Source organism: Leptidea sinapis, chromosome 15 (assembly GCF_905404315.1).
Source record: "Leptidea sinapis chromosome 15, ilLepSina1.1, whole genome shotgun sequence".
Classification (NCBI taxonomy): Eukaryota; Metazoa; Arthropoda; class Insecta; order Lepidoptera; family Pieridae; genus Leptidea; species Leptidea sinapis.
In genome coordinates, this window is record NC_066279.1 from 7,740,169 (window position 1) to 7,756,117 (window position 15,949).

The 15,949-nt window shown below is 35.1% G+C and overlaps 1 protein-coding gene across 1 annotated transcript; it reads right to left on the reverse strand.

Moving 5' to 3' along the window:
- Positions 1-424: 424 nt before the first annotated feature.
- On the reverse strand, positions 425-10,616 carry LOC126968187 (uncharacterized). Its single transcript, XM_050813046.1, has 7 exons — positions 10,123-10,616; positions 9,432-9,482; positions 8,907-8,970; positions 8,749-8,814; positions 8,511-8,624; positions 7,658-8,407; positions 425-439 (listed from the first exon to the last, which is right to left on the reverse strand). The coding sequence occupies exons 1-7, from the start codon at positions 10,203-10,205 to the stop codon at positions 425-427; spliced, it is 1,143 nt and encodes a 380-aa protein (XP_050669003.1). The 5' UTR covers positions 10,206-10,616.
- Between the last annotated feature and the right edge of the window lie 5,333 nt (positions 10,617-15,949).

The following is a 15,949-nucleotide window of genomic DNA, read 5'->3' on the forward strand; positions in this document are numbered from 1 at the left end:
TAATAAATCCAAGTAGGAGCTTCGTCACGAACGTAAAATTATAATTAAAACAGCTTATCGTTAATATAAGTAGTTACATATTATGTAACCAGTCGCAGGAGCCGTAAATGTGGAGATTGACTTGTACCGTTTCTTTGTAATGATTCATTCGATCTTGGCTCAAGTGTGCTCCATTTCCTCTCATAATGTCAGTCGAAGAGGTTGTGTGTACTTCATTAATTTTATTAATTGGATTTTCTTTGTGATTGTCGATAAAAAAAATGGTTTTTCGTTTTCCCACCGCATTTTACTTATTGAAAGTCGTGAGTGAAATACGGGATGGATTGCGCTTACAACTTTCTTCTGGCGACGACGCGACGTGCACCGACCAGTGATTGTGACTTTTGTTTACACTTTTAAGTGATATTTAACTCCGTCAGGTTGCTTATAGGTTACACAGCTAAAAGGTTTTTTAGGTGATTTTTCGAATCTTGTAGAACTGATTCTGAATTTATTATATAAATCCAACGTATAGCGGAACGAAAATTGAAACAAGACAAAACTTCGTTCAAATTGTAACTTCTCAATCACATAGTTCTCTTTCACATAAAAAAGTAAAAAACTTACCACAGCGTCTTGCTTACTCGCTCTTTCAATCAAATTCACTCGTTTGTTCGTCAGCATCCCATCACTGTCTTTTCTTCATTTATAAGCTACATTTTCTGAGTATCACAAAAATTTAATTATTTCGGAAAAGTAGCTAAAAAGCGACTTAGAATGGAAAAAAAATCATCCATACACATTATCCATATTTGAGTAAATTTTCGTAACCAGTTCTATTCTATCAATTTATAACCACGTTTTTTAATTTTTTTTTACTTTTCCACGAGAAAGAAACAGTTTGTTTCGGGTAACTTTTGACTCTGGTCAAGTTGCCAGCCAGGTAGACTTGGCACTGACTAACTTGTAATGTAACACTCAAAGGGATTCGCTAAAAAATCGACAGTCGAGTGGAACACGCGGTGCGCGCCTCGCATTATACATTAAAAACTAACGTTACAAGTCATTCTTTGGTTTCTGTTATAAAAACTCGATACATTACACGAAAATAATACAAGTCAATCTCCACTTAAGGCTTTGGAAACTGTTACCTTGGCGAAATGTGGGTAGAATGAAATATTTTTTTAAGATGTCATGTACCTCAGCCACTGTCCTTTGCACACTGATAGAACATTATGTATATCTCTTTTATAGCTCTCTTGCAGCATCTAAGAGCACAAGAGAACCATGATAAGGTAGTTAACATATTGGTAGGAGGACAAAAAAGTCTTAGTATTAAATTCCGTGGCACGTTATTTGTCCGCGATTAGCTTCTAAACTACTAAACAACTTTTGATCAGATTTTGCACATTGTGTGCAGTTTGATCCAACATGATAGATGGGATAGTTTTTATTTTGATTCGTGACCCTTTATTTTTTTTAACTTCAAATTTAATTTTAATATGTTTGAATAATTCTATGATATAAACTATTGACGCACAGTTCATTACAACAAAAATTATTATTATGCGTGCCCTTTTATAATGATTGAATTTCTACAAATTCCGTAACTTACAAAAGGATTTTAAATTTTCATATGAAATTTTGTACATTTGTGTTTATGCCTGCTAGTAGAGTATAATATAAACTATACCTTAAGGCAATAATGTTTAAACAAACGAAAGCATTTTCAAAGGAATATAACCCGTCATATGGAGAAGTAAACGATTCTGAATGATATTTATGTAAATACGTTTTATTGTGATATTCTGTCCTGATTTTAAATGGGAATGAGAGTTATCAAAAATTAAAAACTATCAACGTCAAAAAATTTTTTCACTTTTGCTCATAATATACATAAAATTTTACTCAAAGTTAAAGGTTAAAATTTTTGTTAAAGAAAAAAAATGTGCGTCTTGGAATTTTCCGACAGGAGTGACAACTTAAGGCGCTATAGTCCTAAAAAGTAACATTTTTAAAAATCTACTTCAAATACTTCTACAAATACTACGGTTCCAATTTTTTGACATGTTTATCTTCATTTCTTTATCTAAATTATCGCTGTTTCGAAAACACGATTACGAAAAAAAATCTCGATAGACTTATTTTTTGAAAAATAGTATTTTTCATTTGAATTGTTTATATTATAATAAAACTATGATAGCTATAAGCCCAAAACTAATTTTATTCGATAGTTTATTAGTATTTATAAGTTTTCACTGTGGGATTTATCAATACGCTTTATGAATTATTTTATATTATTTTATACACTTATCTAGTGACAGTGGTTAGTGGCAACATAAACACGGCGTCCTCACAGAAAAATTAATAATAAATAGTTATCCCTAAAATAACACAGTTAAAACTACTTATCGGGTTGCATTTGTGGAATTTCTATGCAAGGAATTTATTATTGTCCACGTTGAGTGAAGTTTAAAGTGAAAATTAGCATCAAATTCGTGTTTTGTTGTTGTCGACTAAGACAAAGTTTTCTAAAAAAATAATCTAAAAGTGTGTGAAAGTTGATACTGGAAGTGCATTTCGTTTAAGGATCCACAGTTGTAATCTATCTTTTCATTACCAAAACGAGAATTTGTGTTCGAACAGTACCGTGTAAAAATTGTGTACGTGACTTGCAATAAATCATTCTTGCTTTAAATACCTACCTAACTTTGTTATCAAAACTGAAAGATTTATACATAACATTCGCCAGTCTTACAAAAGTCGCTGTGGCTCAATCGATCTTCACTAGGTCTAGGGTTGTGTGAGAGGCGAGATCGATCCTGCGTAGAATGGCCGAATTTTTTTTTCTCTATTTTTTTTTTTTTTTTATTTGTTTGAATATTATAAAGTACATAAATCAGTATGGATTGTGGCAAATGTTCTAAAAATATTTCCGATAATGAAGTTATTAAATGTATATCTTGTCTCACGTTGCTGCATTTCTTCTGGGCTGATTTATCAGAGCCTGATTTTAAAATAATGCTTCCTATGAATAAAAAAAAGTGCAAGTGCTCGATATGTAGGATTAAAAAGATTGCTGCGCCTGCTTTATCCATGTCGCTAAAGGCTTAGCATCCTCATTAAACGTTGATACAGAGATCCTGACCAAATACATGGATTCAAAACTTGCAGACCTGAGGCAGCAGTGGCGAGCCGACTTAAACGCGGCCATTTCGGATGTGACGCGAAAGCTTAGTGACGATATACTCGCCCTTGAATCGCGTATGAGTCTATTTGAAGACAGACTTTCGCAAGCGGAAGATCGGGTGGCCAGTATTGAATCCTCGCCCACCAATTTGTTAGATGAGGATGCCACGCTACGCACTCAGCTGGAAACGTTGACCTCAAAATTTGACGATCTGGATCAAGCCTCAAGGAGTTGTAACGTTGAAATACAAAATATACCGGAAAAGAAAGGTGAAAATCTCGTTCAACTTTCGCTGGCGATTGGCAAATTGTTATGTGTCGATCTGAAAGATAGTGACATAAGGAGCATTCACCGTATTGCTCAACGGACCGGCCAAAAAACATCATATTACAGCTGACAACTCGACGACAGCGAGATGAGCTGATTGCTGCAGCGCGGGCGCGGCGATCGCTGACGTCTGAACAATTATTTGGTGTATCTGTGACCCCTGGCAGTGGCTCCCGTTTTTTCATCGCTGAACACCTAACTTTGAAAAATAAAATCATCTTCAGCAAAGCTCGACAGATCGCAAAAGAGAAGGGCTACAAATACGTGTGGGTAGAAAACAATAGTATCTTTGTCAGGAAAACGGACGAGTCAAAAGTTATACAACTGCGATCCGGAAACGATTTGGGTAAAATAGTATGACTAGTTAAACTATGACTTTTCTCCAGTCTTTGTTATTATCACTTTTATTTGTTTCTTTCTTTTTGTATTTGATCATTGCTGTTGGGGGCACGAAGATTTTTATTATTGAGATTAATTACTCTTCCATTTTTGTATTTGATTATGGATAATGGCTCATAACGATGTATCCATTTTCTACCAAAACTGTGGTGGCATGAAAAGTAAACTCGACGACTTAAGACATAATATTGCATTAAGCAGCTATGATATTATTGTATTGGTGGAGACCTGGTTGTTAGAGTCTTATTTTGATGGAGAGGTCTGCACGGGCAATTATTCAATATTTAGGCGTGATAGAAATCTTTCAATATCCGGTAAATAGGGGGGCGGTGGGATCTTAGTACTAGTTAAGAACTCTATTAAGGCCATAAGGTTACCTGAATTTGAAGCACTAGATTTAGAGGAAATATATATTCATTTGCCTTCCTTGTCAGATCTCTTGATAAACGCATGCTATTTTCCTCCTTCTACTCCCTCCACAGCATATAGCTCGTATTTTCATAAACTTCATGATATTTATTCCATTGCGCGTTTTAATAACTATTTAATTACCGGTGATTTTAACTTATCTCAGCTTAACTGGACATCCGGTCCTGACGCCCTGTTAGAATCTGCTATTACAGAACAGTCAAAAATTCTTCTGTACACTATGTCATACACGAACTTAGAACAATCTAATTATATATTTAATGAAAACGAAAGGATTTTGGACCTAGTCCTGACCACTCTTCAAAATTCTACCGAATCCTCTGTTGATCCCTTGCTGAACGTTGTAACCCATCACCCGGCCTTGGAAATATTTTGCCATATACAGAAATTAAATCCAATGCCCCATATTCGTACTCGCAAAAGAAATTTCTTTAAGGCAGACTATCAAACTATAAATACTGTAGTCAAACAGGTTGAATGGAAGTCACTCTTAACACCACTGCCATGCGATGAGGCTGTAAGTGTGTTTTACACGGAAATAAACAATATCGTTGATACATACGTGCCCTTGATGAAGCCTAAATCACATAAATACCCTATTTGGTTCAGTAGAGGGTTAATACGCACTCTCAGACGAAAACAAAAGCTGTGGGGTCGTTGGAAAACCTATAAAAATCCTCGTGATTATCAAGAGTTTTCTCTGTTAAGAGCGGGAGTGAAAATGCTTCTTAAGATATGTCATAATCGGTATATTGAATGTGTTGAAGATTCCCTAAAAATCAACATTAAACATTTTTGGAAATATACTTCCTCGCTAAAGCAATCTAACTCAGGGTATCCACATATCATGAATTACGGAAATATTTTTGTCTAGTGACCCAAACGCCATTGTTGAAATGTTTTCGCAGTACTTTCAATCAGTTTTCGAGCCTTCAGCAAACTAGGTTCTCTCTGATTCCAGTGCTGTTGGTGAGAGTATCGTCAATGACTCGCATGTTCTAATTAGTCACGTATGCATCTCCCAGGCGGAAATAAGCAGAGAACTGCGTACACTCGACCGCAATAAAGGCCCTGGACCAGATAATATCAGTCCAATATTTCTTAAACACACACACGAGTCAATTTGTGTGCCACTAGAAATTATTTTTAACAAGTGCCTGTCAACAGGCTGTTTCCCCAGACTCTGGAAATCGGCCTACATTACACCTATTTTTAAATCTGGAGCAAGATATGACATAGAAAACTATCGTCCCATTTCTATCCTCTCTACAATTCCCAAAGTACTAGAAAGGCTATTGCACCGTCATGTCCTCTCCAGCTTAAAAAATGTTATTATTGATCAACAACACGGTTTTGTTGCCGGCAGATCAACTCTCACCAATCTTCTCGTATTTACCAACTTCATTTTCACCGGCTTAGATTGTAAAACACAAATAGACACTATACACAGACTTCCAGAAGGCTTTCGACAAGGTTGACCATGTATTACTCTTACAGAAGCTTTCTTTGAATGGCATTAAAGGTAACCTCTTGAGGTGGTTTGCGGCCTATCTGCAGGACCGCATTCAGTCGGTAATTGTTAATGGATATCGTTCCTCTCCAGTTGTCCAGTCTCCATGACATCCGGTGTACCGCAGGGCTCTATTCTTGGACCCTTGCTCTTCACTATTTTTATCAATGACATATCTCAGTGTAAGTAAATAATGACAATGTAAAAAGTTACATTGTCATTATTTACTTTACGCTGATGATTTAAAGTTGTACAAAACAGTTACTTGTCCATCTGACGCTGTCCGTATTCAGGAGGATCTTAACAGACTTGATGCATACTGCACACGTAATAAACTATACTTGGCATACAAAAAGTGTAAACATATCGTGTTCACCAGAAATAAAAATATTATCACGACTCATTTTCAGCTCGGCAATCAACAGCTGACGTCAGTTTCTACCATCAAAGATCTGGGTATTCATTTAGACCGCACACTAACCCTCGGCACCCATATAGACCATATTCTAAATAGCTCTCTTCGCATGCTAGGCTTTATTACACGTGTGTCCAAGCAATTTAAGGACAAGTGTACTTACACATATCTTAATAAGTCCCTCGTGCGACCCCACCTAGAATATGCAAGCCCAATATGGAATCCTTTTACTCGATCCACGAAAAAAGAGTCGAGACTGTTCAAAAAAAGTTCTTACGCACATTAAATTATCGTGTAAAAGGAAATCGAGCCCACTATAATGATTTGTTGCTTGAATACAACTTTCTTCAGCTATGTCAGCGCCGCACTATAACAGACTGTGTTACTTTGTGCCACGCCCCCATGAGCTCCCCGCAATCAGTTCATATCCCGGTAATTTAGCAGCAGCTATCGTGCACTCGGGCTACGCGAGCGGCCCGTCTCGCGTCATAACTCGCGCGCTACTCTGTCGTGCGCTGCCGCGCTGGGACATAGACGTCGTGGAGTCGCCTTACCTCTATTTAGTTTTTTATAATGATTTGAATATTTTAAATTTTTGTAGACAAGCTGATATTTTTTGTGGTACTATGTCGATAAAAATAATTTGACGGCATGATAAACATTAAGTGATGAACAAATACCCACATACTAAACATACCTACCTACCTACAAACTTATATACATACAAACGCTGGATGTCATATTCACTGCTATATTGTTATATAAGTATATATATTTATATATATAAATATATATATAGATATTTATGTATTATATGTATTTTAGTAAGTATAATTATTTTCCATTTAATCCTTTGTATTCATACCTTATGTATGTACACGAACCTGCCACTAAAGGCACCTCTCTCTAGCCTCAAAAGGTTTGCTGGAAGAAAACTCTTGTTAGGGTTGTTTGCTCGCCTTTGTACATGTCCTCTATTTCTGTCTTTTTCCTATGTATTGTATTGTGTGCAATAAAGAATTAAGGACTGCTTCCGCTCTTATTAGATTTTAGTATAATTATAAAATTCTGACATAGGTAAGTATAATAATATATAAGTAAAAACCAAAATTAAGAGGTAGGTAAGAAAAATTTCGTTGTCATTTAATTTTTGTTACTTATTATAATGTAACGATTACCTAAATAAGTTATCAAATTATTGAGGACATAGTAGGTAGTTTGCGGTCAATATTCAGAAAAAGCCATAATATATTCTGAACTATCTGCGACAGAAACATCGTCTGCGTCAGCAATATCTTCGTCAACAAAAGCAAAATTGTCGACATCAGCAGTTTTATCCGTGTCAGCAACAGTATCATCAGAATTTTCTTTTGTTTTTGGTTCTTCTGAAATATTTACAATATTTGACGCAGCATTTTCCTTGCTTTGTGCAACCATGCATATCAATAGATTGCTTGAACCCTTCGGTTATAATAGTTGACTCCATAGCAGTAGAAGCTCCATCGAAATTCTTATAGCACTCGTGTTCTTTTGGGCTTTCTTGTTTCTTTTGAGCTCTGGCGCAAATACAACAATATTTGTTTTTTACACACATGTACAGGACTTGGCCGAAACGTCTGCCAATAATGGCTGCAGCTCCTGATAACGCTGCGTAATTTGTTCTGTACGAACGTTTACTCCAGCACCCATCTACAATTACATCAATCATTGGTATTCCGTCTTTCGTGACTTTTCCTTCTTTAATTGCTTCTTCTCTTTCTCTTTCACCAGCTAATTTCATTTCGTCCCAAGCAGTGTCCTCCCAATCCCTACATATATCATTTTGAGTTTTATTATAGGTATATTCTGACATAATAGGTAAACCTACTGCTGCTGAAAATTGTTTTAATTGCGCATGACCACAACCTGCGGCCATTATACCCGCAACAGCATCTTTGTTCACATCATCCAATGACGATTTTATTTTATTTTTATAATTACACATCATACATACATATGTGTATTCAGATTGCAATCCTATTCGATGTTCAGAAATTAATTTCATTGTAGATAATCCGCATTTAAACAGAGATTTGTGTTGAGAAATTTTTACAAGTTCTGATGTGAAATGATTAAAATCTATTATTCGGTGCCCCAAGTTTTGTATTTCAGGCTGCATCTGAAAGATACAGAAATATTTATTTGTTTATTGTGGGTCTTGTATGATCTTCCTACTTTTGTAAGGACATGCAATGTAAATCTTACAAAAGCAGAATGCTTACCGTTACTTCAGATGTGCCTTCAACTATATATGGAAGTGCATTACTTTCTTCACATTGATTTTCAGGTAATACGTTTGAAGCCTGGTCCTTTTCCTTATATTGATTTTCTTCTGTCTAAAAATTAAAAATGTATGATTGATTATTTGCATTCTAGCCCATGACCAAAATAATCACTCTAGTAAAAATACTTTGTTCGAATAAAGCTACGATATAAAACGAATAATAAAATTTTGTTTACCATTGCTTCTGATTCGCATTGCGATATATTTGGAGGCGCATCATTATCATCTAATTCCATCTCAAACTGAAAGATAAATTAAACACTTATGATATGATGTTATAATTAATTTATGACCTTTCAGGTCATGTTATAAAATGTCGTAAAAATAAACTTACTGTTGTTTTAGGCGTTTTTTCTTCAAAATAACATGGAAGTGAGTTCTGATCCTTTTCGGCCGCCCTAAAAAAACATTAGTAAACTTGACAAGGCCTGTGATGGGTGGAAGGATTTGATGAAGAAATTTGTCCAGCAGCGGGACAACATTAAAAGAGAAAAAACCGGCCAAATGCGAGTTGGACTCGCGCATGAAGGGTCCCTTACCATTACCTATCTATAAAAACGGCAAAAACGGCACATTTGTTGTATGGGAGCCCCCGTAAATATTTATTTTATTCTATTTTTTAGTATTTTTTGTTAAAGCGGCAACAGAAATACATCATCTGTGAAAATGTCAACTGGCTAACTATCACGGTTCATGAGATACAGCCTGATGACAGACGGTCAGACAGACAGATGGACGGACAGCGGAGTTTTAGTAATAGGGTCCCGATTTACCCTTTGGGTACGGAACTCTAAAAACAAACAACACTTTACTTTTATAAATTGACACTTATATCTATGTAGGTAATCATGAAACTTACGTGAGCGTCACATTTTGTAAATCTGCATACGACGATGACATTTCTTGTCTTCTACAAAATAAAATTCTAGTCATGTCTAGTTCATTGGAATATTATTTTCACACACGTTCAAAACTATTATTATGCAGTCACAGTGTGATAAATATGTAGTAGATCTTTGTTCGGACAATTGTTTCCTAGAATTTTCATATTAGGTTTTTACTTTTAGGTACCCATGTAGGAATAATATACAAAATAAACATTATAATTATGATGAATGGTAGAACAGGGTTTTTCTGAAGGTAGATAGGCAAATACCTACCTTATTATGATGAAAAATATAAATATATTACCTACCTACATACTTCAAAAATATTCTGTGAGTGATTGTCTTTGTCGCTGAGTAGGTAAGGTACCTACTAGGTACCAAAATACTGTTTTTTATGATACCAAATACACATCTTATAAAGAAACTTTATATAATTTTTAACCTACACACGCAGTGTAGGTAGGTACCTGCACACACATTACTTTGGCATGTACTTTACTGTTCATGTACCTGTTCCTTCCTATCCTAGGTATCTACCTTCTTTCTAACTAGGTAAGCAAGTACATAAGTAGATATGTGGATTATGAATAGGAATTAGTAGGTACCTGCCTATATACTATTCATAATTCAAATAAAAGAAATATGTATCTCACGTTTACTTACCTTTTCTTGACCATATCCTTACATTTTTCAATGTACAGAGCTTTCATCTTCATTTTAGAAACTTTTAACTTTTTTTTTCCCATTTTTAATAATTTGTAATATTTTATTCAGAATAAGATACGGTTATCGATGCTCGGGAGCTCGATTGGCACAAGTCCGACGCTGACAATGGTCAGAAACGGACTGAGGGGGGCCGCCTGCATACAAACAAACGCGATAGCTAGCTTGAAATTAAAAGTCGTAAGCGCCAAAACAGTATATCTCGTATAAAATAAAAACTATTGGTAATTATGTAAATTCCAATTACCATTTTGAAAAGGGTGTTTATACTTATATGTATATAAAATTAAGAGCCATAAATCGGTTCCGTTCAGTTGTAAAGTGAAAATCTATGTTTTTATTTAGCAGATTTTGAGTATTTTTTTTGTGCTGTAATAGTTGACCAATCGTGTAAAACCAATTACCAATTTGAAGTTAAGCTCATGAACAACACAAAACATAAAATATTAATTCCGAATGTTTTGTAATTGCTGAAAAAAGTTGAAATCCCTGATGCAATACCGTCAATGCGTCGTCTTAAAGAAAATATTTACTGGTGAGCTGACATCTTCTGAGCTCCTCAATCTCGTAGGCTTTCACGTCCCAGCCAGGTCTCTCCGCACATGCATTACTTTTGAGCTATCGTCCCCAAGAACAAACATTGGGTTTCGCGCGCCATTACACAGAATGTGTAAATCTTACAACAATAGTTTTCTCGACATCGACATATTTTCGTGCTCCCCTGCTGTGTTCAGACACAGTTTAGAATTAAAATTAAAATCGTTCTTATCGTTGCCCCAAGTTAAGTTTTAATTAATTTCATTTGTCTACATCTTTTAAATTAGTTACTTCTATGAATGTTTGCGTTTTGTGACTGTATACCTTTGATTTTTCTATTTGTTATTATTGTATTTGTGAAACATGTGTTAGGAGGCATCTACATTTATATTTTATATCTCTTTCCTATATTGTTCAGTTCTTGTGATGTGTTTGTTATGTGTACTTGTAATAATAAATAAATAAATATATTAATTTTTTTCGTAATAAACCAAACGCGACGCCTTAGTTGCATGCACGGTCAAGCCAGCAGTACGCCCGTGACCACTGTCAAGGAAGGTACTGTGTTCGTGTCTCTCGGGCTCACATTACGTAAGATTTTAGCAAACAAGTACAAAGCGGGAATCATAGTAAATAAATAATGATGATGCGACAGCGTATTTGTTGAAATATATAGGTAAATGTAAGTCGGAAAGTACTAAAATAAAATTTACGTAATATTATTTTGAATATTATGCCACGCGGAATTTTTGTATATATGTACTTTAGGGAAGTTAGATAAATCCAAGATGACCGCCGCACAAAATTATGATTTCAGCAATATGTATATCGTGTCAGACGTTGTCGAGGGTGCAGATAACGATTTTGTGATCATTTTTGAAATCCAAGATGGCCGCCGCACAAAATTATGATTTCAGCAATATGGATATCGTGTCCGAGGTTCTCGAGGGTGCAGATAACGATTTTGTGATCATTTTTGAAATCCAAGATGGCCGCCGCACAAAATTATGATTTCAGCAATATGGATATCGAGTCCGAGGTTCTCGAGGGTGCAGAGAACGATTGTGTGATCATATTTATACTCCAAGATGGCCGCCGCACAAAATTATGATTTCAGCAATATGGATATCGTGTCCGAGATTCTCGAGGGTGCAGAGAACGATTCTGTGATCATTTTTGAATTCAAAGATGGCTGCCGCTCATAATTATGATTTCAGCAATATGGATATCGTGTCCGAGGTTCTCGAGGATGCAGAGAACGATTTTGTGATCATTTTTGAAATCCAAGATGGCCGCCGCACAAAATTATGATTTCAGCAATATGCATATCGTGTCCGAGGTTCTCGAGGGTGCAGAGAACGATTCTGTGATCATTTTTGAATTCAAAGATGGCCTCCGCACAAAATTATGATTTCAGCAATATGGATACCGTATCCGAGGTTCTCGAGGGTGTCGAGGACGAATTTTGAGCGGTGGCCATCTTGGATTCCAAAAATGATCCCAAAATCGTTCTCTGCACCCTTGAGAACCTCGGATACGATACCCATATTGTTGAATTCATAATTATGCGCGGCGGCCATCTTGGATTTCAATAATGATCCCAAATTAGTTCTCTGCACCTTCGAGAATCTCGGATACGATATCCATAATGTTGAAATCATAATTTTGCGCGTAATATAACATTTCTCTCATACGTCGATAAAAAAGATTTATTTAAAAAATGCATAAAAAATATTATCACAGTAATTCCGTACTCTAGCACAACTGTAAGTTTTAAAAAATATTACGCGGTTCATTCTGGGTCGGCGGTCGTTGACCCGTATCGCTCGGTTCGTTCTCCATGCCCGACGCCCGTGTCCATGCGTACCTATCGAATCTAACGTTCGCGCAATTTTTACCTTAAGTGTTGGGAAAACCTCGCCTTAAGTTGAACTATTTAATATTTATTAAAAAGAATAAATTTTATTTATATATGGAAACCTTATTTTCTAATAAAAATCATTTACTGATAATTAAATTCATTTTATTCTTAATTACAATTCTTTAATATTATATGCAATAGAATTTGTTGTATGTAACTAATTAGTATCATTATTTAATCCTATAAAAGTAACAATTGGTTAGAGTGAGAGAGGAAGAGTCTGCCTATCGCTGCAGCTGCCGTATGCTTGAGAGAAAGGGAAGCCTGGGGTCTATACGTTACGAAGCGTTTAACCTTACCATAAGAAGTTAGTACCTCAATAATTTATAGAATACTGTTAAAACTATTGAAAGGCGACATGCCTCACAATATTTTTTTTGTCATAGCTGTAATTGTTATTGATAAATAATTAAAAGAACTTGTGAATACTGACAACATTTTTTAATTATCTTAAACATACAAAATAAATTATTTAATACATGGCATATGGTCTATAAAAATGTTAGTTCAACTATTGGGTGCAATATGTTGATAGTTAGGGCTCATTGTTCAACTATAGGGGTAAGCTCCTTATTTTTATACAAATAGCAACTTTAAAAAAAGTATAGTAGATCTAGAACATTCTTTTTTAATCAGTCAATTCTTTAGGATACATAGAATGAAAAACAAAAGCCAGCAAGCATCAATATCGTGAAATAACTGAGTGAAAGCTTTTCAAAGTTGTTGAAAAAGCTTAATCGTTCATTTATTGGTTGGTAGGGTAGTGGCCCTATAATAAATTCAAGTTAATAGGATTTTATGAGTGCAATCCTTCTTTGTGGGACAAACGACATGCGGATTATAAAAACCGAATTTAAAATAGGTCTGTGCTTAATTCCATCGTAAAAGAATTCTCTACAACTGAGAATGAAGTCCGAAAAATCATAGCATCAAAACGAGTCTTTCCTTCGGTGATATCGAATCTCTGAAATGTGTGTCTTGTGACTTGTTTTTTTATAACGTCACCAAGTTTTACTAAAATAACACTTCTAAATCAACTGCGGTCATACGAATACAATTGGAATATTGTTAACCATCTTCCAGTTGTATTTCACGTAATAAATAATGGTAAACATCAGCTTCTGATCTCGTAGAAATCCATTCTCGAACCAAAATTGATCTTTTTTTCTTATTCAACAACAAAATTATTAATGCAGCTGCTACACGTGCGCGTCTTGACAATTCCTATCGCGACACTCGTAAGCTCTCGTGTGTAAACACCTCCGCGATAAGTTGCTATAGTATGATCCGCGAGCTTCTCGCAAGACATTTATAGCAGAAATAAATTGCAGGAATTAGTACGACATGTAAACACTATTGCAAGAACTCATGCAAGACTTCCGCGAGTTTACTTGCGATGGAAACGCGGCATTTTGTTTTGGATAATGCACACTACATTTTTATATAATTTATAAGCCTAAGTGTTATTCTGATGTGTAAGATGTATTATTCTGAAGTTTCATTAAAATCCATAGAGTAGTTTTTGCGTGAAGAAGTAACAAACATACACACACACTCATAAACTTTCGCATTTATAATATTAGTTGTATAGTATATCTTAGCTAGATATATCTAATACGTCACTATTTTGTTGCCCAAATATAAATAGAAAATATACAAATAACTCTTATGCTAAATTGAAATCCATTTTTTATATTACAGATAGCAAAAGGGGACCAGACGTCATAAGATGCGGTGTTAGAAAGGGCGTCACATTTTTTATCGATTATGAGGACAAACGAGCATACCTGATACCGCAACACCATAGCAGTCATTGGAACGTTGCCGGCCCTTTAGGACGGTGTAGGCGCTTTTTTAAGGCATTTCATATCGTCCTGTAAATTCTAAAGTCCTGAAAACGAAGCTCACTATGCCACAGTTTTGTGGTAAGTGCCATTCTTGAAAAACACCACACATCCAGATGTTGAGGATAGAGAACGAGATTATCTGAGTGGTGAACGGTTGTGTTTCCTCTTTATAACCATTCAGTTCGGATTTTTATTCAGTGAGAATTTTATTATATCAACGATAACGATTCCATTAACGATATTTGAGGTATCGGTAAAAATAAGCCGTCTGAGAGCTTTCAACGTAAACGCTGTCTAATAATAATTAGATAATAAACCCTTTGAGATATAATAAAATGTCTATCTATCTCTTATAACGGTAACATACTATATCCATGTTAATACTTAAAAAATATTGGACATTTCCGATGGCTTTAGGCTACATTATTCCCGAATACTTTTTTTTCTATTGACAGAAAATCGTCGGCCGGGTCAGTTAATTAATTATAAAACTAGATGATTGAATCTGCGCTTGGCAACAACCAATTAGCTAAGCTGTTGTAGGTCTTGCTTTGTCGTTTTACTTAATCGTTAATTGTAACCAATAAAATATGGTTACATTATATATGACTAGCTGACCCAACAACCGTTGTATTGCCATATAAAGTAATAAAAGAATTCAGTAATAAAAATTATTGGGGTATTAAAAATATATACCAAATATATCATACTACAATTATTGTATTTGAATACGAGAATTTTATATATTAGATTCAAGATTATATGAATAAAAAATCGTAGATACTCAAATCTTATATTATGATACGATTATCGGCACAAATACATGGGAATATTTCCATTCGCATAAATAAGAAATACTTTCAAAAGCCAGTAGAAAATATTATGTAGATACTACAGTCATGTTTTTGCCATTTTACAGAGATTGAGATATTATTTACGACCATATAAACGTTACACATTGCATCGTCAATATTACATTCAGGACACAAGTTCTATTCGCTCGCTTTTATATATATTATTCTGCTTTCAACTGTTTAGCGACGATTTTGTCTCGCGCAATTCCGGTGACAATACAATTTCAAATCTTACGGATGTGTTAAAAATATATATTACAAGCAACTCGTCCTGGTTTCGCCTACATTTTGTTTTGAATCAATAAGTTTCTTGACTAACGCGAATGTTACACATTTAAATAAACCGTCGTTTTCAGGGGGACTGGAACGAGATCTGGAAAGGTCCTGAAACGTCGTGTTAACTAAAATAAAAATGCAACTTTTACGGGAAAAATCTAATGTAAAATTTTACGATTACACGCGCTTTAATCCTTTAAAAGTTATTTATTTAAAAGTTTCCTGCATTTAAGAGCATGCTTGTAACAAGGTGAACTTTGCACCGGAATTTATTTGTCAAAGACTAAGTGAAAACCCCTATTTTGACAGGATTTTCAGTGTAAAAATCCCCA